Below are 23,954 nucleotides of genomic sequence, written 5' to 3' on the forward strand. Positions count from 1 at the left end.
TTCGACCAATCGCTATTATCCACTGGGGCCGTTTATAACTTCCACTTTGCTTTTCCGGTCTGACTCTGGCGGGAAGACTCAAACAAAACAACAGGTCTTGACTTGAAACAATTATTGTATTCCTTAGTGATGCAGGGGCGGAGCCATGGGTGGGCCTGTGTGTGACAACTTTTTAAAAAATGAATAAAGAAGTGTTTTCAAAAATCGTACTTAGAGTAATATTGTTTTCTATGACACTGCCATCATGCCATAAATCTCTTTGAATTCATGCTTGCAATTTCATAAAGGCATGCAAAGAACATCTTTTTTTTCCGCCAGTCTGTTACTTTAAGATGAATCAGATCATGTATGGACATCTTCAGTGTGACGGGTACATTTATGATCTCTGTGTCATAGTCATAGTCATGTCTATTTTGTCCATGTTTATTACAGAATTATTATGCTACTCCACATGAACTCATTTCATAATATAAATGCACCTATATTGTACTTTATCTATTACCATTTACCCCCAATATATATATTTTAAACATATGGAACGTATTTACTGTTTTTGTATAAGTGCAAATTTGGTGAAATTTTAAGAGATCAAAAATAAGTAAGTTAATAATAAGTCCAGGTAGACTACACTGGCTCCCAATCAGCTGTAGAAGAGATTTTAAAATTCTGCCATTGGTCTATAAATCACGGAATGGTGTGGGGCCTCAAAACATGCTGATTGAATATAAGCCCAGTTGGGCTCTGAGATCTGCAGAATTGGGCCAATTCTTGGAGTCCAGAGTTCAAAGTAAACAGGGTGAAGCTGCATTTAGCTGTCATGCTGCACGCAAATGGAATACACTGCCAACAGAAATGATGTCACTCTCAAGTATAAATGCTTTAAAATCCAGGTTTGCTCATACACATAAATAAACATAAATAAAACTGCCTTGCCTCATAAAATGTTAACCAAACCTTTCACAACATTCTAATAAGAAGTTTCAGACAACAATGTGCATTTTTTTGAGAAAACAATCAAATGTCAATGCGGAACTTTTATTTTGAAACCCAAACCGGGAAAGACAAAACCGGAAATGGCCGTATGACATGTTGCTAGTTGCTAATGGCTCCCGAAAGATAAAGTAGCCTTTTGAAGATGGCCGGGGTGTTTGAGGTAGAGGTGGATGGAGTGGAGCACGACCACGGACTGGAGCATCACGATGAACCGATCCAGGTGAGTGTTAACGTGTTATACGCCGAGTCGTGACACTACAAGCAGGTGGAGTGGATTGAGTCCCTGAGCGCTAGTTGCTAACACGTAAAACGCCGTGTTAGCTTCTGCGCTCAGGTATAGCCCAGCGTCAGCACTTGTTCTCTCTGTTAAGCTTGCTACTTAACAGAGGTGATGTTCTGTATAGTCTTCCTCATCTCAACCGGTTGGATTTCAGACGACAAATCATTTTGCGAAACGAGCAACAACACAAGTCAAATGTGCGGCTTCTAGGCCAACTCGATGGCTCAGATTCCTATCTTTGTGTCGTTTGATTCAAGTGGGTTATTTCTGATTTATAAACTGTTCGATTTACACAATGTAGAATACAATGGCCTCACTGCCTAATTTGTGACTTAACTATACAGCTGACGTGGTTGCTGGGGGTCAAAGTTTTTGTTTTTTAATGCTATAAAGGCGTGGCCATGTGTTACACTCAAAAGGGTCAAATTAAGTCGGGTTTGATATCATGTAAGTCATTGAAAGGTAAGACATTACTGCATGGAAACGAAATCCCTTTTCGTAACGTGTGCAATGACAGACCTTCATGATGGAAAAATACTCCGTCAATCCTTTACATTGTGACTGCACAACGCTATTGTCATGTTTAGACTTTACGTTCATATGGCATCTCTGTCTTAAATTGTATGGTATTGCAATTAATGGCTGCATTGACTGATTTGGTTCCCTCGTATTGTGGATGGAAGCACATACCAGCAGTGATCCCAAAGTAAATGTAGACCCTGCCGCGAATAGTCCAAAACCGCAAATACAGTACTTGCCCCTTTGCAAAAAACGTTGAACACTGCATATGGTTGCTGCAAAACTGTACATATATAATTTTCATCTGATGTTGATGTGTGAGTATAAACTCCCCACTGTCAAGCAGTTCAAATTCAATGACTATCTTGAAATGTTATCAAGTTAAGTAGTGAACTGCCAGGGTTTGCAATAAACAGGGAAAGCTAGCCAAAACTGAAAAATATACAACTTCATTCTTGTAAAATGATGACTTTGTCCCCAGTGTTTTTTTTTTCCTTTTCAAATGTGTACCTAAGAATGCTCCATCACACTTAAGTTGCAACAATGATAATTGTGTCTCTCCTCATCAACAGTTTGATGTGTCCAAGCTCTCACCGGAGGAGAAGTGGAGGTTTGTCTCTTGTCAAAACTAAGTCCCTCAATCCAAATAAAAACTGTCATAAATTGTGTCACTGCATTCAGATGTTGCGCAAGGTGGAGGCTCAGAATGAATAACTGTTTTTCGTGCCATTTTAAAAGCAAACATTTTTTCTTAGTCAAAATCAATTAACAAAGTTTTATTTGTGTTTGCGTTTTGCGTGTTTGTCCAACAGGGTGGAGCATGCCAAGATGCACGCCAAACACAAAGGCCATGAGGCCATGCACGCAGAGATGGTGCTGATCCTCATTGTCACACTAGTCATCGCCCAGCTCGTCCTCGTGCAGTGGAAGCAGAGACACCCAAAGTCTTACAACGTAAGAAACAACTCCCACCAGTCAAGACGAAATAACTACTTTGTTTCCCACGACTAGACAAAATTGATTGAACTGTTATGTACTCTAGCTGTCATTTTGAATTTGTAAGTAATGTGGTGTCATAAGCAAATGTTGACATTGAGTGTTTCACTATCTGGCAACAAGTTGCTTGGGGCACACTAAACCAGTCTGCTGATGTCAAATTGTTAAAGTTGAAGTCAAGCCCAAATTTTTCTCTACAATAAAATGTTTTATGCTCCTCCACTAGTCTTAACACGACATTCTAATTATAATTGTGTTTGTGGAATATGAGTTAAGCAGCAAAATCCAGGGGGTGATTTCAATTATTACCAAAATAATCGTGATTAATATTTTTTTCAAAATCGAGCAGCAGTTCAGGTAACGACCAATCATGGCTCAGCTTCAGAAAGGTGAGCTGTGATTAGTCGTTACCTAAGCAACTGTGATGTCATTTTCAGTCGACAGCAAGTGACAAAATGGCCGCCCCCTGAGATGGATAAAAATGGGTGGATTTTGATTCTTAACTCATATTCCACAAACGCAATTGTAATCACAATGCTGTGTTTCGACTAGTGATGGCGCATAGAACATTTTTGGGTCGACTTCCACTTTAAAACAATGCAACAATCCTAACTTTAATGACCTAATGAGTCGTGCCGTGGCTGTGCCAATTAACGCTTTCGTTCTACAATATTTTGAGAATCACCTGTCAGTGGTGTGTAATTTCAAGTAAAAGGCTTGTCCATTGGTAACGTTTTCTCCCTGTTTTACGTGTGTCATCATGCTGCTGTCTTGTAGCTGGTGACTCTGTTTCAGATGTGGGTAGTTCCTCTCTACTTTACTACCAAACTTCACTGGTGGAGATTCCTGACCACGTGGTTTATCTTCTCTGTCATCACAGCATATATTAGCTACCGTGCCACTCGCAAGCCTCTGGCCTGCACGACACCAAGGTAAAATGCAATTCATGGCAAGTCTGATCAAAAATCGAATGTCAAGTGTCTAAAGAATGTCGTCTTCATGCCGGCTGCAGATTGGTGTACAAATGGTTCCTCCTCCTCTACAAGATCAGCTATGCCATTGGGATAGTTGGCTACACTGTTGTCATGTTTACTCTTTTTGGTATCAATCTTATTTTCAGGTAGGTCATGGGCCTTTTTCAATTTTTATTTTTATTTATTTATTATTTTTTTAAAGTCTTTTGGCATAGCATTGTTAAAGAAAATGACATTTCCGGCCCAGTCCAACGTTTTGCATCTGGCTTGCCAGTACATAGTGCTGTTTGCCACCATTTTGATTGTTCTTTAAATATATAAATATTGAAAAAACTTTTTTTTTTTGTTTTGTTTTGAACTGGGAAATATTTTGTGCTTAAAGGCTATATTTGATTTCAATTTTTAAAATGGACAGATGGGCAAGGTCATTTGATTTTTGAAAAAAAAAATTATTTATTCTTGTTAGTTTCCATTAAAACCGAATATTATTTACATGATCAACAGGGGCAAATCAAAGCATCACAGATTAGCTTTATCTGTTTATAGTCGACAGCAGGAAGAGGCTTACTGTTGAGTTTAGAGTAGTTTAATCAAACAGAGATAATCACACTGTGGTCCCTCTATGCAGGATAAAGCCAGAAGATGCAATGGACTTGGGCGTGTCCCTGCTATTTTACGGACTGTACTACGGTGTCCTCGGAAGGGACTTTGCAGAGATGTGTGCCGACTTCATGGCGTCAACAGTCGGGGTAAGAAACGGACAGACTTTGTTGCTCCACGGATGTGATGCTTGCTGCTGATTAAAAAAAAAAAGAATAAATAACGTTCACTGTTTTGTCCCTCCCTGTTGTAGTATTACAGCGCGTCTGGAATGCCAACCAAGCATTTGTCCGATGATATCTGCGCTGTATGTGGTCAAGCCATCCTTGTTAATGTCAGTGAGGAGGGCATCATTGAGAACACATACAGATTATCCTGCAACCATGTGTATCCTTCACTCTAACATCTGCATCGGAAAGTGAGAGCTGTTTATTAGCACTGAAAGAAGAGAACAAAAATCCATCTGCTTTATCGTGTTTCTTTTTAAGGGATCGTTTTTAGAGTACAGAAAAACACCATCATGGGTGCCAACTTCGTGGTCCCGATATTTTGTTTTTTTGTAAATGGTAACGACATTTTGCGGTGTCTTTTTGAGGTACCCGAAAATACCCGTATCTACTGATTAGGCCAATCAGAGCGTTGCTCTCGCGTCAGCCGCTGATTGGCGGTTGTGTTCTGTCAGTAGTCTCTCGTGTTTTACCTTCCTGTACGGAATGAAATGGGATCCCGACGCGTGTGTTTAAAGACCATGAAAAAGCTTATTCCCGTAAATGCTATAATGACACGCCTAGGGTGTATTTCTATATTGCTGATTTCAATGTATTTAACCAGGTGGTCTCCTTGAGATCAGTGATGTCTTTCGCAAAATACACCTGGACAAGATAGAGGCGTGAAATGTCATTCATCTACAAAAGGTCACCATTATCAATTGTAGACAGTAGGGATGCTCCGATCGATCGGGCACTGATTATGATCGGCCGATTATTTTGATCTGTTAAAATCTGTGTTACTATCAGCTGGTAAATTTTTTCAGTTATTTTTGTGACTGAGTAATTGTTGTATTGTGACAGCAAGGGTTTTGTATTTCTTCATGCTTTTGAAAATATATATCGATTTTTGTCAAAATTGCGGCAATAATATGGCTGTTTGTTTTTTTCAGATAGTATTGCATAATAGAACTCACCATAAATAAATGGAAAAATATACAGATATTCCATGTACATCCCTATTTGATAGCACAAACCAGACCTTTTTGGCTTTGAAGGAGGTGCAAGAATTATTTACATCATTTTTTTTTTTTTTCAAATTTCTTTCTCAGGTTTTTTAAATAAAGGTTATTGACATGAGTTTCACAAGAGAATCATCAAGCCAGACACAAGACACTTTTAATTTCTTACCATAGCCTGTACAATAAGAATCTCTAGAGGAAAGTGTCACCTTTATATTGTTAGTATAGTCAGCGGAATCTGTGAAAGGTGGTCCTGGAAAACGCTTCTGGATAGTTCTTGGCGAGAGCTTCACAGACAAAGGGACCAGTACAAAAGAGAGAATGAGAATAGTTGTGAGCCTAAGGTGGACCCCAGAGAAACCCCTTTACAGATATTGAGCCATGTAGGTGTGAGCCCTTCAACCTGAACATATTGTCTTGATGTTATCGCACGCTGGGAGAACAGTAAAACACAAACGATGAGCACACTCACACCTGGATTTGGCAATGTAACACACCATCCCACCAGGCCACATGCACATGCGTGTCTAACAGACACTATGTAGTATTTTCTATTTTGTGCTTGTGTGTGTTTTTTTGGTGGGGGGGTGTTCAAATATGATTAAAGTGCAATTCAATAGGTTTAATGGATGTAGAAGATGTTAAACTATATGTAAATATTTTATGCTTTCCTTAAAGTGCCGATTTTCACCTTTGGAATGTATCACCCACGATAAACGGGTGATTTATTGTACACAAATTTCTGTGAAAGCAAAAGCGTGTCATTGTTATGAACTGGAAACGCTCCGTGGATGAGTTGACCTTTTGTTATATCAATTCATTTTTATTTGAATCAACTCGCTTCCCCTACAATTTACCGCCTGCACCAGTAATAACAGTCATCTATAGCTGACATATAAGATTGTGTTCCTCATTCCTGTCTTTGGAAACTGTGTGGTCCCCGTCAGATTGTTTCATATCGTTTACAAGATATTACTGGATTATGATTGTCAGGAATTGCGCAATGAGGAAAGCACTCTAGTATTCCGCTCATCACATACTCATCGGGTCATCACAGGTTATTGGCATAGACTGTATGGGTTTGGAAGGACCTGCACTTGAAAACATTGGCTATGATACAAAAGCTCTACACCACACAACGTGTATTTAAGCTTCTGTATATTGCATACAACTAAACTATATCTTACCTTTTGTTTGTGCAGATGTAATTCAGAAAAGTTTTTCCTGACCACAGATTATTAGTTCAACTGTTGACTGAAGCGCAGCTCTTTTTGTTTGTTTTCGTCACAAACGTTAACCATTCCAACCCCTGTCAGGGTTTGATTTGCCTTAACGTCACAACCAGGTTCCATGAGTTCTGCATAAGAGGTTGGTGCATCGTGGGAAAGAAGCAGATGTGCCCATATTGCAAAGAGAAGGTGGATTTGAAGAGGATGTTCAGTAACCCGTATCCTTTTTTTTGTCAAATGTACTCTACTTGAATGGCTTCGTGGCTCTTCCTTTGGTTGGATTCAGCATTCGTTGTACATAATCGTGCACAAAAATGAGTAGAGACTAATCTATTTATCACATGAGTACTTTCCTATAGCCAAATTTGGTGCTCAGCATCTCAAGATTTAAGTGTAAGTAGGATTTTCCCCTGACATAATAGAGCACCAATCTAACCAACCTATTCTTGTGCTTACTGCAGAGTTGGATTTTCTTGTCACTTATAGGAAGCTTTGCTACCAAACCTCAGTTGGCATTTTTAGCTCTGCACACAAAGTTCCTCTTCCTTTTCTGTGGCACAGATTGTACACTCCTGATAACCACACGAGTCGGACAGGTTGCTTTTTTTTTTTTTTATGTATTTTTTTTATTAACCTTTTAAACATATCTCTCATCTACCTACTTTATGAAAACGTCTGAATCCTATTTTTCTTTTTAAGGATTGTTATTTATTTATTTATTTTTTAATTCAATTTAGTTGACGACTAAGACTGAGACGTTTATTTACTGTATTTCATGATGATGGCAAGGACAGGGCAGTTTATGTACTTAACTGCACAGTGACATTAGGCGTTTATTAGGAGTAAATTGGTTATTTAAAAAAATACATTAATAATAAATTATACTGGTATATTGTGATTTTTAGGGCCACCAACATTTGACTTTTCCTCAGAAAACTTGGTGTTTATTTGAGCTAATGCGATATTTATATTTTTATTATTACTCACTGGCGGTTTTATGTACACCTATGCAATTCTTCTCTTTAAAAAAAAAAAAAAAAAAAAACCATTTACAGGTATCAAGTTCCAAGACAGAGATGAAATATTTACAGTTGTTTTTCTTCTTTTCCTTAATGTGATATTTTGTAGTTGGGAAAGGCCGCACGTCATGTATGGACAACTTTTAGACTGGCTTCGCTACTTGGTGGCCTGGCAGCCTGTTATTATTGGCTTTGTCCAAGGCATCAACTACGTCCTCGGTCTGGAATGAGCCGCAAGTGTGGGAAATGGACAGACGGAGAAGAAAATGCTCCGATTCAAATGACTGGGAGCCTGGCAATGAACTGAAAACATCCATTCAAAAAGTGTCTGAACTTTTTTTGTATATATTTTTAGGTGCGCATTACCAGTACTAATGTTTCAATTGATTCATAATCTCGATTTGTCAATTCTCAGAATTGTCTTCACACGTTAATTTGTTTTTGCAACTAATGCCCCAGTAAAGATGTTCATAATCATTAGCTGGCTGCTTTTTACTTATGTTCACGAAGACAAGTTTTGGTTACTTTTTTAATTTTTTTGTTTTTTTTTAAGGTTCTTCAGGATGATGCCAAAATGGTCTACTCGTTTCTGAACTGAAATGTAAAAGTCACATTAGTACCAAAACCACATGTAAACTAAATCAAAGCCATATTTAAAAAGATACAATACCATTGCAATTTGGGTCTAGTCAGAGTTAGGTAAAACGCATTAGATATATGTAAACCCCACATAAGTGAAGTCCTACATTACCCATATAGGAATTCCCCTTGCAACTGAACTTTAACAGTGTTTGAAAAGGTAACAAGGAAGTTGATCCTCTGAGCTGTATATAAGAACATCACACACGTTTAGAATGAGCAGTCAATAATGAACACTGGAAGAATCACCATGACACTGTCATCCGTCATCAAAGGTAATCTTTTTTTTTTTTTTACTGATGCCAGCATATTTCATTTGGCGCTTCATGATTGTAAAGAAGTCATTTCCCTCCATAGCTCTGGGATCTTTCAGTCTATTGCTAGCAGATTCCGCGCCAGGTATGCTCTTTTTTGTGCGTCTAAATCGGCTTTTATTATGTACTGATTCATTTAGGATTTTGTCCAGCAGTGTGTGAATATTCAATGCCAGTCATCATTGGACCCGAATGCATACAAATCAACGCTCAGCCAGGTAAGACTTAATCAGCACATGGGCCTTAATCTGGGGGATTTTCCAAAAGGAGTGACTCCAAGCAATTAGACGAGGCTTGGATCATATACAGTTTTTACGCTATTTGGAATGCTCCCGGTAATTTTTTAGCAAAATTAGTATAGAGCATTCTAGTCAACTATAAATTTATAACATCGGATGTGCTCACCTTAAGAAAATGAACAATTAATTTTTGTCAAACTATGCACAAATAAATACTAGGGATGTCACAATATCGGCGATACCGCTATATTAAAATTGCCACGATAATATCGTCATGTCACAATATTAAAAGCAGCAAATATGTTTAAAAGCTTAAGTTGTTTTCAGTTGTGCAGTTCCACCACCCTCTGGTGGTTATTTTCTTAGTGTTTAATCTGATGCATGACTGTCCAATTTCTTTGTGAATGCTATTATGTACAAAAATAAATAGAATGTGATTGTGTTTTTAAAAAATGTTTTTTCAAGTATGAGCTCTTTTTTTTTACAATATTGTGAGCTTTTTATATATCGCCAACCTCTCCACAATATTGTGATAATTATCATACCGGGAGGTTCATATCATGATATTATCATATCATGACATTTGGATATCGTGACAACCCTAATAAATACTGAAACTTTTCAACGCACATCTTAGTTTTTGGGCCACTTGTGTTATTTACAGCTGAAAATTTTGAAGTAATAATTACTCATAATTCTGATATGCTTTGAAAAATTCTGGGTTTATAACATGTATGCATTTTCCTTTAGGGCATCCATTGGTTCTCCATTGTCAAGCTCTGACCAACTGTGGCAATGATATGACACTCCTCTACTGGCTCATCAATGGCTCATTCCCTGAAGACATTGAAGACAGCAACGACAGAATAACTGAGTTAGAAACGTGAGTACAGTATTGCACTGAATTATCAACAAAGCTAGTACGCGTTTTATGCTTTGTGTCATTATCGTGTGTGTGATTTAGATCCACCTTAGGGCATGGCACAATTCAGCTCGGGAGTTTGCTGCTGAAGAATGTCACCTTGGAGGACCTCAAAGCCACTTTCACCTGCGTGGTGATCAATAGTGTCGGAATGGTGCATATGAATGTAACACTAACAGAAAAAGGCAGTAACTGTTGTGGCGCATGAGAAAATGCAAGCGCTGTGTGACATGTTAACATCTAGCTTAACACCTGGGCGGCGTACATTCAAGTCAGCACAGTTGGAATATTTGACAATAAATGATATTTAAAGGCTCGTTTGAAGATAGTATATATACATGCCAGTTCATAGTTACTCCAGCAGGGGGCAGAGTATTACTCGAAAGATTTGGCGCCCAGTCTAATTTTAAGAATCAAAGAGTTGCCTACTTCCTCACCATGATAGTAATTGACTCAGACTTCTTTGTCGCATTTATACCTTGTGAAGATGACATCCTTTTCGTCGATTATGCTGGAGGAGTTGTCACTTGTTATTGAACTGAAGCTAAGGGTGGGTTGGGCTATGCCCGCAATGAAATGTGCAATCCAATCCAGTAACAATTAAAATTTTGTGCGAAGTACAATCACAGCTTGGGTCTTATTTTAGCACTTTTGATCCGTTTGCTGTTAAGGAGTGGTGCGAGTATGTGGAAAGACTGTCAGTAGATGAGACTTGCGTCTGTTGAGAAGTTATCGCTGGAATGCTTGTAGTGTCTGTCATCTTAGAGGCACTCCGACCGCCAGCAGACACTGCATCCCCAAGTGAAGCCCTGCTCACGGCAGCTCTTATATACATATGACATTTTCTTTTTTTTAGGGTTGCCAAGGTTAGATTCGACGTTGTAACCGGTCTGCAACTGCAGAGAAACAAGAAACAGCATTATTTTTACTCAATACTTGTAAACTGTTTTATTGTTCGACTGTGTTGCCTTGAAATGTCCCTTGAAACTGGCTCTATTTAGCTTTTAAATGCAGTATTTTTATCTCATGTGCTGCATGTCTTTTAAAGGGCCTGTATCATGAAATTTTTTTTTTTTTTTTTTTTTTTTTAGCTTTTAGCCATGTTAGAATGGTAATTCCTCAACTAATAGTTTGCCAGGAGAACGAAGTATTGAACTAAAAATTGTAAAACCGAAAGAATATTCATAATAAAAATAAAAACAGTGAAATTACTCATCATTTATTTTTTTTAATCCTAGACTGAGTGGCTGTGCACTGTAAAATATATAGTGAGTCCCAGCCTGGAGCTGTTTCCAGTAGAGCAGTAGGAAAAGCAGCATCCTTGTCTCATTGGTGACCGTCTTTCCACTACACTGCCCTTTGTGCGATGGAAGCTGAGCAGCCACAAAGAAGTCAGGAGGAAACATTGTGTTTGTGGGGGGGCTTATTCGTGCCCACAGGAGTGGGCATAGCTGAAATGGCATGTGGATAGATTAGGGTAAAGGGTAATGGGTGGATATATTCTTGAGAAAAATACACGCTGAATGTCAAATGTATAAATATCCACGCAGCCTTTTCTGCTTATGCAGTTTACAGGTGATCAGTAGCATACTCTTCAAATGTTGGCGAGACCATGACGATGTCATTTTTCCTCAAGCACGGTCACCTCTGATGATGCTATGTTTTTTGCCCTCAGATATTGTCCTACTAATTAAACACATCTAGCCTCTGCAGTAATTATGATTTATGACGGAACAAGGTTGTATGGAGGAAAAACACGAGATGGTGGTACTTGTATGAAACTGCACTAGCAGGACACAGTGGCGGAAAGGTAGACAACAAACAAGATTCATCCATCCATCCATCCATAGTTGGTTTTGTTTGTTGTTAGCATGGTTACATCAAAACTACACAACCGATTTCCATAAAAGTTTGAGTGGCACATGAGCCAAGCAAGACTGTGTGGTGGAAATGAGGCTTTATTTCGTTTTCTTTTGCTGTTTCATGAACAATTTAGCTGTTCCCCCTCATCCCGGAATCCCGCGACCTGAGAATAATATATGCTACAGCCTTGTTACCTCATCCATGTTATAATTTGTGTAACTTATGGTTCTTGTTTATGTTGGCTTTGTTGGGTTTTAATTGCAAGACTTGACACGACATCACTTCAATTTATGACCCGGTACTGCCTCATTCTTGTTAGTGCCACTCTGCTAATTGCAGTACCTGCTGTTCGGACACAACTTTTTTTTTTTTCCGAATTTTTGGACAACATTTAAAGGAAGGCATAGTAATAATTAAGAAAATGTTTTTGCTCGTGGAGGCAGCACGTTATGTACTACACGGTGTGTATGTGGCAAACACCCCGAAAATGTTCACTGTTGAGCCATCAAGTACCTGTTAGGTGCTAATGTTAGCTACTATTGAGCTGTACAACCATACTAATTGCAGCTCTGCTTACCCGTTGGCTTGGACATAAGAATTGCGTCACACCTGTAGAGGTTCAGGGTGTTTCAGACTAGTCTGGTGGCCAGAGTCGTTTGAAAGCAGCTCTGGAACTTCACCAAGCCTAGCTGATCATTTCGTGTGTGGAGAAATTTGGTGTGTGGTGGTATTATGTGCATTGTGTAATGTTATGTAACAGCGGGGCAAAAACCTATTGTACAGCTCATATTTGGTTGTTTGTCACACTCAAATATTCACATGCAAGACATTGAATTAAATAACCTAATAACAATTTCCAATAGTTCTCCTAGGTTTAATTATTGTAAATGTGTAAAATATGATTGAATTTATTTCTTTTTCCTGATTGGCTGCTCTATTGGCTTATGGTGATTGTAAATTCCCATTCACTCTTATTTAATTGTTCCATGACTTCACGAGGTGTGCCACAAAAACTCAGGTTCAATCTTTCATTGTTCGAACACCTCAAAATTCAATTCCCCTTTCCAAACTCTTATTGTCAGCTCTGAAATTCCTTCAGGAAGCCCCTCCTAGTACTGGCCCCTTCCCACATCTTGGTGGCATGAATCAGCCGTCATACCCACGCACCTTGCGCGCGGTGGGCTGTGCCTCGTCCATGTCTGTGCAGTGTGAGGGTGGATGCTCGCCGGAGGCTTCCTTTGCTCTCAGGAGTCCTACGCAAAGTAGCCAGTGTGGCTTCTTCTCCTCCTCCTCCTCCTCGTCGTTTCCCCGATGCTGCCGCTGCTGCCACTGGAAGAAGCGAGGTCGTGCAGCATCCCACACCGTCCACGGAGCCTGACACGCATGACAAGTGAACGAGCTCTTTGACGGCAGCCAGCAGCACAGCAATGTGCCCAAGTGTGATTTTCAAGCCACATTGAGGAGCTACCTCTTGTTTTTTTTTTCTTTTTCTTTTCTTCTTAACAATCATCTTCAACGCCGCAGAGCAAAGCACAGCTCATGTGATTCTTAGCGCGTTACATTTTTGTGCCTCTTTTTTTTGTTGTTGTTGTATTTTTCATTGCTAGCGGCGTTGGTGGTGTGCAGCTTGGCGGAGGTTGTTTTTCCTTTGCTTTTGTCACGCGTGGACAACACAAACTTGTGCATGGCTCTGGTCATGGAGCCCGTCAGCAAGTGGAGCTCTAGTCAAGTGGTGGACTGGATGAAAGGTAAGATTTTGAACAGAAATCTACACTTCCAGCATTGAAGGAACGTGCATTACGTGTCTCGTGCACAAAAGACACTAAACACCTGATGAGCCTCGGCTTTTAATTACAGCGCTTAATCATCTGATCGATTTTTCCCCCACAGTGGGAAGCAATCGCCCTTTTAACCAGCTTGTTCTCAGCCTAACAAATCCTATACAAGTGCCTCTAAACGATGTAAACAAACCTCTATTGTGTCCTTTTGTTACCGGCTTCTCACAGGAGAGGGGGGGGGGGTGATCGATTTAGTTTTCTTTCGCACATAGAGAATTAACCTTTGACTTGAATTTGGTCTAAAAATCCTAACATAGTCAACACGTTGACCAAGCCCCCATTAAGGGTTTTATATTAAGTGTTGTGCGGCGCACAGATGTTCAGTAGGAGAAGTGACTGACAACGGGACACTTTATTAGGTACACCTGCACAATCTGAGGATTGATTTTGTAAAGACAATAATACTTCGTTTTGAATGCCACTGACAAGGAGGTTTTCATTAATATATTCCTGATTGTAGTATGGTGTGGTGTTTGAAAGGAAGACTGGAGAAATGTTGTATCAGTGGCATTCCCAAACTAATTAATCTGGATTCGTGTAGACCTGGATAATAATAAAAATTGGCAATAATATTTTGACCAGGTAGCTCACAGTATATTCCAGTGCAGTTGTGCACCACTACCACCAAGCCACAACGTTAAAGATATTAGATTGTTGGAGGTTTTTTTAATAAACAGTTGTAAAGCCTCAAATTGCATCATAATACTGATCTGTTAGGCTGCTTTTTAGAAATACAATTTTGAATCTTGAAAGCATGGTGGTTGAGTGGTTCATGGAGATCCGGGTTCGAATCTCAGTTTGGAATTTCCATGTTTGCTTGCATGGATTTTTCTTTGCGTACTCTTCCCACAACATGCAGGTCAGGTACAATCTAAATTGTCCAAATGTCTGAATGGTTGTCTGCCTATGTACCTGTACATGCATATATATCAATATGTACAGTATACATATATATATATATGTTTATGTACAGTATAAGTAGTGTATCTACGATATGTGTTTATGTATGTGTACACAGTACTGTATGTATACTGTATGTATGGGTATACTGTGTATGTGTATATACAGTACTGTATATGTATATATGTGTATATATCTGTATGCATACTGTATGTATATATACACATATGTAAAGTGCATATATAGTGCTTTTCAATGAAAAAAAATGTAGTCAAATGTGTATCCTTAGTGTCGGCCTATACAGCCTTACACAAACGTGAAGTGATCATAAGACAAAGAGGAAGCTTTAGCACAATGATGATGGTTTAACTTAAAGAACCTGTCATCTATAAAATCACTCACGGACCTTTGGACCTCTTGAGATTTCTTTGGAACCACACATTGAGAAGAAACATTGCTCTAAATCTTGATGAAGCCTTCTAGTGCTGGAAATAGAGTTTACTGCTGAGAACGGATGACGCATGAATGGCTGATAGCTAGAAAGGTCTTTTTTTTTTCCTGTCTGTATGACAGACAACATTACCAGCAGATTACAATGGCAAATGATGTGTTCAGTTTGTGAGCTGTGTTGTTTTGCTGTGCCACGTGCTCACGTGTTTGACCACACAGCCTCAGGGATGCTTCAAATGATTTATACCTACGTATACTGGCGCGCACACACAATCATAACTCTAAAAATGATAGATCTTTTTTTTTTTTTTGTACAGGCTCAGATGTATTCCAGCTACAAGGGTCACACAATACTAATGGTACAAACAGATGTTTTTGCATGTATTGTGGCTCTGTTTAAAATACTCACACATGTAGTGAGATGACGTGAGATTATGCGGGGACTAGAGCAGTTTAAACCAAGATGATGTGTAAAGAAATGAAAGGGGGGGAGAGAATGTTTAGTTTCCCACATGTGACAAGTGGAGCAGTGACGGTTCCAGTGCCCGGGGCCCAGTAATGGTGATGTAAAGTGAGGGGGAGAGGTGGGGGGCAGGGGCGGCTGTGTCAGTGGTGGTAAGAGGCCTTCAGTCTTGTCCCAGCTTCCGAGGCCTGGCTGCATTCTGCGGTTACTATTCAGCGCCTCCATTATTAGCATAAGGGTCCGTGATGTCACTGGAGGCCAAACAGGGGCGCCCTGTGACCTTCCCACACTCCCACTCTCCACCCCCAACCAGAGTGCTTTGTGTGCGCAAGACGCTTTCTTCCCAGCTGTGACAAAGCCGCTTTAAAGGAGAGCTTCTCATTAGGAGAGGAGAAAAGAATTCCAGCTTTGACTCCTTCTTGAAACCGCGTGCACCATAAAAGTGCAAATACGTTTGATGAAAGTGTGTCACATGCATTTTTCAATGTGTGTGTGCGTGCTGGTGTATTTTCTTTTTTTTTTTCTTTTTCTTTTTTTAATGTTTGTTTGCGAGGCACATGTTTTATGACATTTACATGTCCATATTTCTTGCCAATTTTCCCTCTTTCTCATACATTATACCACTGATCAATGACGGCCCAAATCCATAACTTAACATGTCATGTTCCCCTTCCAGTGTTTTAGAGCCGATACATCACGAGGCGCCTTTAATTTCTTCTACTCGTGACTGATAATCTGGCTAGCTCATGAAATGGACAAGAAAAGTGATGGCAGAGATTATTTAGTGGAATCAGCACGTTATCCTTTGAGTGATACTGTCAAGTGTCAAACAAAATACAGTCCTTTTGCCTTGCCAGAGTGTTTTCAAATATTCACCTGATTTGTTTTGCAAAATGCAATACTGAATAAATTAAACCCATATATATATATTTTTATTTTTTATTTTTATATTTATATTTTTTTAGTATATATGTACGATAATGTACGATATACAATATACCGGTAAATAAAATGTAAACTTCCAAAAGAATCGGGTCATGTATAGTTTTAAGATTGCACATTTGTAGTGTGTAACTGATAAAACATTTGAAGTACAGTATTTCATGGCAAAACCTCTCTATTTTGCTTCATAAGTTATATGTAAATTTTAATTTATTGGGTTGAGCATTTATTTTGAACATGAAACCAATGATAATAAAAAAAAATGAATCCACAATAGAATATGAAAAACCACAAGTTTTCCATGTTCAAAAAGGTGAACCTAGCATATTAGTCACTACAGTACAATAAAACAGGAAAAGTTGAACACAGTCTGTGCTAGTAGCTTTGTCGATGTCCACTTTATTTTGATTATTTTTTTCCCCCATGGATTGCAATGTGAATGGCTCCTCTATTTGTAGCATATTTCTTTTATTTTGTCCTGCTATTTTGGATTCCTTGCCAATGTCCCACTGTATAGTTTCTATGACAACATGAGCAATACTTCATGAAAGTGAATCTCAATTAATTTGGTTAAATGGCTGATTAGTTAGGCCTTTACGTTTTGTGCAAACCATGAAACCTCTTTATGTTTCCTCTCCACTCTTTAGCTGCCAGTTCAACTTGGTCTGAAAGCTTGATCGGACCTGGACAGAATTGTCTGTATTTGATTGAACCGATGCAATGTGGAATTTCTCTTTGTGTGATATGCTGACAGACTGTGTGTATACTCAAAAATCCTATCAAGTTATTTGTTTCACCTATTAGCATGCAGGGCACTTTCCAGTGACGAGCTTCATTAGCATTTTACTCAGGTATTAATTAAAAAACACATTTTCCTAGGTTCTGGGTTTCTGCTTGAGCAGAGTTTAATATGAAAGCCAAAATCACAGTAAAAGTTCAAGGAAATGGAATGAAAATTTGTGAAATTAAATCTGCTAGATATGATATAAAATCTCTGAAATAAATTAATTAAATTTGATCTGACTTCATGTATTGCATGCCATTCAAAATAAATCGTTTTTTTTAATCAATAATATAATTGCTTAACATCCCTCATTACAGTCTTTTTGAGTTAAAAAAAAAATCATGTCTCAGAATAAGCTCGTTTAATTCTACAAAATATTTCTAACTTTCAAGGAGTTTTGTGTCCACACCTTGCATAATATTCTTTTATAAGCATGCAGGCAGACAGACGGCACATTTTAACAACAACTGCACCAAAGGATTTAACACCTGCTGCCTCAGTGGATGATGAAAAAAAAAACAAGCTCAGCGCAGACACTCTGCTCATTTTAGTTCTGTGCTTTTTTTTTTAAAGAGTCATGCTGGAAAATGGTCCTCTGGTCTGTTGACTACAGGCATCTACTGCTTTCCCAAAAAGGACCAAAAGAAAAACAGAATGTATGCAAAAATGCAAGAGGAATCTTAAACGCAAGAATGTTTGCTTGACTTATAGATGCAAAAATGTGCCATTGCCAGGCAACAAACAGTTGGCAAGTGTGTGAGTTGAACTTGTTTGCTAATTCCCTCAGGTCTGGATGACTGCCTGCAGCAGTACATCAAGACGTTCGAGAGGGAGAAAGTCGGGGGGGACCAGCTGCTGCGTATCACCCATCAGGAGCTGGAGGACTTGGGAGTGTCCAGGATCGGCCATCAGGAGCTCATACTTGAGGCGGTGGACTTGCTGTGTGCGCTGGTGAGTCCAAACTTCCCACACGGCCTCGCCCACACGAGTTATTTCAGTTATTTCAGAGTCACAGAGCTGTTGCTGTCTCCATAAGCCTTGCACGTTTCATGGACAAACCTCAATATGTCAGCAAGCAGCGGGGATTCTTTACTTGCCACATTTCATCAATGAGGTCAACTAATGTTAGCTAAGTGCAAGTTGGACCATTGGGACCTATAAAAAGAGAATGCGTATTTGCTGAAAGTAGTAATTCAAGGACGAGCAGAAGTTTAGCCTGGGTTGTTAGCAGAAGTTACAGGAAGCTTTTGTTCGTCACCTGCGTATGTTTTTGCTCTGTCGAGTGGCTATTAACAAAACTCAAGCTAACAAATGACGGCGGTCTCTTTGTAATATGAGTTTGAAATTATGATAATGTCATTTGGTATCATAGTTCATGGGGGAATTATAAACATTTTTAAGAATTAGTTAATTAGTCATGGTTTACTGATTTACTGTATTTATTGGTATACTGTACCGTTTAACACAACCAAATAGGCCTACTTGAAAACTGGTATGCACAGGCTGTATATCACAATACCATCGCTGCATACATATTTGGCTCAATATATTTAACCTCCTGACTTGTAAACAAAACAAACATTGTGGTGGTCAGCCATTTGGAAAAAAAATCTGTTCACATGTTTTGAGATTTGGCGTCTGAAGTTCCAACAAGAAAAGGCATACCGATCTGCCATAGCATGCATGGCCAAGCAGCCAAACAGAACACTCTAGTAGTAACATTGCAAGACTGTCCATTCAGCCTCAACGTTTGCTCGTCAATCATGCATAAATCTTACCGATATAAACCACGTGTATGCAAAAGCGTCTCTAGAAATGAAGTACAATTTGGTGCGGATCCAAATTAAGATTGTTAAATCCTGGCCAAGGCTTCCAGTGTGAGTGTCATTCAAGTTGTGTTGATATGAAAACACTGCGCTGTCCTTTGAATCTTAAATGACTTGCTTGACGGCGAGGGTTTGTTTTCTTGATTAGGATTTCCGTTCATTTGAAAGGAAAAGCAAACACTGAGCCCCGCGCCAATAATGAAGACATGAAAAGAGAAGGCTGTCAATAGACTAATGCAAAGTTTAGACGGAGTGGAAAAGTGGAACAAAGATGATGGCTCCACGTTCACCCCAAGAGACGCCTGGAGAGACAGAATGGCGATTTAGTGGACTGAGGTCGCAGATGCAATCTGAATGTAAAATCCCCTCATCCTACATCCCGGCACAGGGAACTCGCTTCAGCTGCAAAGCTTCTTACATAACTAGGATTTACTTTTAAGTCTCTCAGGCACTGCTGTAGTCGATATGATTAGTGTCCCTCCTGCCGCGCTCTCCTCGCCCAGGAGTATGCAACAGACTCCCCGCGGCCCGTGGGTCCGCTTTGGCGTAAGGCCTGCCGAGGGATTGCCCTCACGTGCAGCATCTTCAGCTGCGTCACGTTTACTACACACAAAAAAAAAAACGACATTTGACTTCACAAGTAGAGGGAGCGTCAAAATGCTAGTCTCACATCGACTCAATCTGCTCCCTTCTAGAATTATGGACTGGAGACAGAGAATCTCAAGACTCTCTCTCATAAGCTCAACGCATCAGCCAAGAACCTGCAGAACTTTATCGCGGGGAGGCGGCGCAGCGGCCACTATGACGGCCGAGCCGCTCGTAAGCTACCAAATGACTTCCTTACCTCCGTGGTGGACCTCATCGCCGCTGCCAAAAGCCTTCTGGCATGGCTTGACAGGTGAGATCGCAATTGGTTCCATGTACGATCGCATTCACAACATAATTGTCATCTCAAAGTAGAAACCATCTCATGGTTAATTCCAGGTGCTCCTTCTTCTCCAGGTCACCATTTGCTTCGGTGGCCGATTACGGTGTCACCAGGAACAACGTGATCCAGCTCTGTCTGGAGCTCACAACAATTGTACAGCAGGTAGATCAACTACATATTGTAGTCATCAATGAATACAGATTCACACAACATCTCTCAAAGTAAAAATCAAAACTCTGGTGTGGAGATGCTCTTACCATACCATGATATGTACATAATGAGGTCCATGAAGTGTAATTGTAGTAAGTGTATGTCTTTTCCTTCATAGACAAAATGTAGATTTGTCACCATTTACACAATTGAAATTTGAAACAAGTAAGATGACAGAGTTCTAGCTAGAAACTAGAAGTTACGTTCTAGTTTCTGTAGATATTTGGTCTTTTGTGAACTTTTTAACGACCCAGTAAAAATTGTAGAGATAATTAGTACTTTGTGTCATAGTATTATCTGTCATTTCCAAACAAACTTAAGAATTAGCATCTGTCGACAGTATTAGCACTCCCCTTAGCTAGCCTTGCTAACTCTCTTATTTTCATTTTCTTACTTTCATTGCCTCATTTATGAGCTTGTTGCAACATATTACACAGAACAGGCTTGGTAGAGAATCACCTGTAGCAAAGAATCCATATTTTAAGTCGGACGGCTGATATTGTCTCTTAAAGGGGGAAATTAACGCAAACATTTTTTTTTCAAGATTATGTTCTATGCAAGCGCACTAGTTGAAACAGGGCATTCTGATAAATATTGCGTTTGTGGAATAAGAGTTAATCCACTCGTTTTTAGCCATCTCCGGGGGCGGCCATTTTGTCTATTGTCGACTGAAAATGACATCACAACTGCTCACAACGACCAATCACAGCTCAGATTCAGAAAACAGGTCAGCCGTGATTGGTCGTTGTGAGCAGTTGGATGTCATTTTCAGTCGACAGAAGACAAAATGGCCGCCCCCAGAGATGACTAAAAATGAGTGCATTTTTTTGCCTAACTTATATTCACAAACGCAAAATTAATCAGAATGTCGTGTTTCAACTAGTGGGCCTGCTGGGAACTTATTGTTGGAAAAAAAATGTTTGGGTTGACTTTCGCTTTAAATGCAGATTTATTTTACTCTGAAGTTTTAGGCTTTTCCTCTGTTGTCTCATCATTTGCCCCTTTTTCTTTCCATAAAAGCTCTTCAAAGTGTTTTTAAAAAAAAAAAAAAAATCTTTTACCTTTTTTTTTCTTTTTTTTTTTTTTTTTGAACCATCGTATCACATGTCCGAAGCATCTGCCATTGTCATGCAGATGTGGTGGTTTTGAGTATGTCTGCTTCAAAACTTCAAAACTAAAACTAAAAATATACATACACAACATAGGTCTGTGTCTCTAATGCTAAAAATGACTAACAGTTATTATGTTGTTTTTTTGATCAAATACGCAATTGTAGAAGTTTCTGTTGCTCCTGGAAAAAAAAACAGCAATGGTGTGTATGTTTTAGTATGATACAACTCGATATGATGCCGAATCCATGGGAGCACTGCATGGCAGATCTACGTATCAGGTGATGAATACAAACTAACTGTAACACCAAGTTGCTTTGTAGAGGACTAATATTTAATCATGCAGCGTACTTTCCCGCTTTTTAAATAAGCTCTGCAGAAAGGTTTGTTTTTGTCATTTTAGTTGTATGTTTATTATGTGGGCATACTGGGGCAAGACAAATTAAGTCGGAAAGATGCTTTTTAAAATAAAATAATCGGTGGATGTTCTGCATGGTATTAAAATGACAGTTATATTGTTTTTTTTTGTTTTTTTTTATGACCGGTTAGTTTGGGACCCCTGGTCTAGACAGATTGCGGCTAAACTTGAGTTGAGGTCTGCTATGACAGGCTCAGGAAATCATGCCTGAGTGGAGAATTATGGGCTGCAGACGGCAGGGAGAAGTTCCATTTTCTAGGGAAGGGAAACTAAAGGGATCAGACGAGGTTGGCTGATGCATGAGAAGGCCTTAGATTACGTCCGTCGGGTTATTTTTATCTTTAAATTTGTAATATCAGTAATTCTGATAATACTGTTAACATCTAGACAATACTAAGGATGTTAAAGGTACTGTATTACATTTTAGAAGTGCCAAAATACTACTTTAATTTGTGTATTTTTCAAGCAGTTTTAAGAAACAGTTGTTTTTTTTTTCTGCTACAGGGCTCCCCTGACAGTTGGAAGTGTCTGTTTTACAACCTCGCCTTTTGAAATGAACATTGTCTAATCATTTGAGTGTATGTAATGCGACACAAAAGGTATTTTCAATGAAGCCGCTGCAGTATTGCTTTATTTATGACACGCAAGTAATGGAAGGCAGCGTATTGATATAATGCTTGGTAGATCTGCCTCACAGTTTGGAGGTCCGGGATTCAAATCTCAACCCCGGCCTTCCTGCGTGGACTTTTCATGTTCTCTCTGTGCTTCCGTGGGTTAGGTACTCCCAAAAACATGCGTTTTAGATCAAATCTAAATCGTCCATATCTGTGAACGTGTGGATGGTTATTTGCCTCTCACTCCCCGATTGAGTACCGACCAGTCCATGGTGCGCCCGTTGCCCAAAGTCAGTATGGGATAGGCTCTAGCTCACGCTCGGCTCTAATGTGATGAGGACGAGCCCCTCGGAAAATTGCTGGATGGATAAATAATGACAAAGTCGTTAGCTTTGCTGCACCGAGATCATTAGCTAATCACATTCTTAATAGTTTGCAGATTGACTGCAGTTAGAGAACCTTTATCAAAATAAGCCAGAGACTGGTTAGAGAAATGCCTCCGCACTGGTGGTGATTCATTTGTTTTGTGTCGGTGCGCGTTTGTGTGGGCGTGTTGGAGGTTAGAGGTGCCAAGCTGCTTGCTTTTCTGCTTATATCCTCCTACAGCCAAAATGCCAATAATAACCCATTTGGACACATTCTCTTTGCGGTAACACTGCTCTCTTAATGTTCCCCCAGGATTGCTCTGTATATGAAACTGAGAACAAAATCCTTCATGTGGTGAGTCGCAGAGTTAATTTCGCATATTCCGAGCATCCCACACGCGCTCCACAATCGCTTTTTTAACCCCACTTTGTCCTCCTCAGTGTAAAACTCTATCCGACGTGTGCGACCACATTATCTCTCTATCCTCGGACCCCATGGCGTCGCAGGCTGCGCATCTGGAGGTGGTGCAGCTGGCCAACATCAAATCCACTGAGGGATTGGTAAATCCTCACGATTTATTCGGAGATTTGTGTTTGTGCCATCACAGAAACTTTGCACACACAAACCGCTGTGGTCTCGTTTTCTTAACGACATCAAGACGTTCACCTCTTTTCCCCAGGTGGGATGAAAAAAAAACAAAACAAGTTTGATGAAAATAAGCGAAGAAAAAAGTAAAGTACAAATCTATTCATAATGCTGGGTGATGGCAAAGCGTACTAATTACACTCACACTGCTACAGCATGACACTTGATTCGAATACAGCATGTAGAAATGATCTTACAAGCATGCAATTCACTCACTGCCAAAAAACAATTTTTTTTTTTCAAGCTTTACATGTTTTGCTCCTCACACTATTAGAAAAAAGGTGCTACATTTATACCTTTAAGGTAAAAACTTTCCAAATACGTTTATTTTACTCATTTGCTAGCTTGTGCATTTAATATTAGCGTTGCGCGACGGAGACAGCTTGACATGCGTTAAGAGTCAGTCTTAGATGGTTGTAACGGAGAGAATCCAGTCACTTTTCAAAATAAAATGTTTTTCAGCCTCGGATAATAAATAAACCGGAAGTATGGTACTTTTTTTTTTTTTCTTCTTTCTTTCATCTGTGTGGCCAGACGCGGCCTAGTCCCAAGTGACCTGCGGCTCGGTACCGGTCCACGGCCCGGTGGTTGGGGACCCCTGCTTAGGGTACATATTACGGAGTACACAAACAACAGTGATTTTTTT

At 39.5% G+C, this 23,954-nt stretch overlaps 3 protein-coding genes across 9 annotated transcripts in view; all 3 read left to right on the forward strand.

Annotated features, from left to right (window-relative positions):
• Positions 1 to 1,061: 1,061 nt before the first annotated feature.
• LOC147133236 (E3 ubiquitin ligase RNF121-like) lies at positions 1,062 to 8,318 on the forward strand. The gene is made up of 9 exons (XM_086013111.1): positions 1,062 to 1,213; positions 2,365 to 2,402; positions 2,605 to 2,746; positions 3,566 to 3,720; positions 3,801 to 3,908; positions 4,391 to 4,511; positions 4,616 to 4,749; positions 6,936 to 7,037; positions 7,948 to 8,318. The coding sequence occupies exons 1-9, from the start codon at positions 1,136 to 1,138 to the stop codon at positions 8,066 to 8,068; spliced, it is 999 nt and encodes a 332-aa protein (XP_085869237.1). The 5' UTR covers positions 1,062 to 1,135; the 3' UTR covers positions 8,069 to 8,318.
• A 150-nt stretch (positions 8,319 to 8,468) lies between these two features.
• Positions 8,469 to 11,302, forward strand: LOC147133237 (uncharacterized). 3 transcript variants are annotated; one of them, XM_086013113.1, is made up of 5 exons: positions 8,469 to 8,752; positions 8,835 to 8,876; positions 8,947 to 9,009; positions 9,781 to 9,913; positions 9,995 to 11,302. In XM_086013113.1, exons 1-5 carry the CDS (start codon positions 8,707 to 8,709, stop codon positions 10,158 to 10,160), a joined length of 450 nt encoding a protein of 149 aa, XP_085869239.1. In that variant the 5' UTR covers positions 8,469 to 8,706; the 3' UTR covers positions 10,161 to 11,302. The 3 variants fall into 3 exon arrangements, with proteins under 3 accessions (XP_085869239.1, XP_085869238.1, XP_085869240.1); XM_086013112.1 differs by having other exon boundaries at positions 8,469 to 8,876; XM_086013114.1 differs by lacking the exon at positions 8,835 to 8,876 and having other exon boundaries at positions 8,932 to 9,009.
• Positions 11,303 to 12,966: 1,664 nt separating this feature from the next.
• The window catches only part of LOC147133238 (connector enhancer of kinase suppressor of ras 2-like), a 28,104-nt gene continuing 17,116 nt past the window's right edge, over positions 12,967 to 23,954 (forward strand). For 2 of the 5 annotated variants that reach the window (XM_086012145.1, XM_086012147.1), the window contains exons 1-7: positions 12,967 to 13,563; positions 17,980 to 18,143; positions 19,714 to 19,916; positions 20,003 to 20,108; positions 21,484 to 21,546; positions 22,976 to 23,017; positions 23,104 to 23,223. In XM_086012145.1, coding sequence (XP_085868271.1) covers positions 13,500 to 13,563; positions 17,980 to 18,143; positions 19,714 to 19,916; positions 20,003 to 20,108; positions 21,484 to 21,546; positions 22,976 to 23,017; positions 23,104 to 23,223 — 762 coding nt within the window. In that variant the 5' untranslated portion in view covers positions 12,967 to 13,499. The remainder of the gene's footprint in view (positions 13,564 to 17,979; positions 18,144 to 19,713; positions 19,917 to 20,002; positions 20,109 to 21,483; positions 21,547 to 22,975; positions 23,018 to 23,103; positions 23,224 to 23,954) is intronic. The other 3 variants (XM_086012146.1, XM_086012148.1, XM_086012149.1) reach the window with 3 other exon arrangements.

This window comes from Filicampus tigris, chromosome 17 (genome assembly GCF_054856515.1).
Source record: "Filicampus tigris isolate MCC_2025a chromosome 17, RoL_Ftig_1.0, whole genome shotgun sequence".
Classification (NCBI taxonomy): Eukaryota; Metazoa; Chordata; class Actinopteri; order Syngnathiformes; family Syngnathidae; genus Filicampus; species Filicampus tigris.

Coding starts and splice junctions, on each gene's coding strand:
- LOC147133236 (XM_086013111.1), top strand. CDS start 1,136: ATGGCCGGGGTGTTTGAGGTAGAGGTGGATGGAGTGGAGCACGACCAC. Junction 1,214..2,364: donor ATCACGATGAACCGATCCAG/GTGAGTGTTAAC, acceptor CCTCATCAACAG/TTTGATGTGTCCAAGCTCTC. Junction 2,403..2,604: donor TCACCGGAGGAGAAGTGGAG/GTTTGTCTCTTG, acceptor TTTGTCCAACAG/GGTGGAGCATGCCAAGATGC.
- LOC147133237 (XM_086013112.1), top strand. CDS start 8,777: ATGCCAGCATATTTCATTTGGCGCTTCATGATTGTAAAGAAGTCATTT. Junction 8,877..8,946: donor GCTAGCAGATTCCGCGCCAG/GTATGCTCTTTT, acceptor TTTGTCCAGCAG/TGTGTGAATATTCAATGCCA. Junction 9,010..9,780: donor ACAAATCAACGCTCAGCCAG/GTAAGACTTAAT, acceptor ATTTTCCTTTAG/GGCATCCATTGGTTCTCCAT.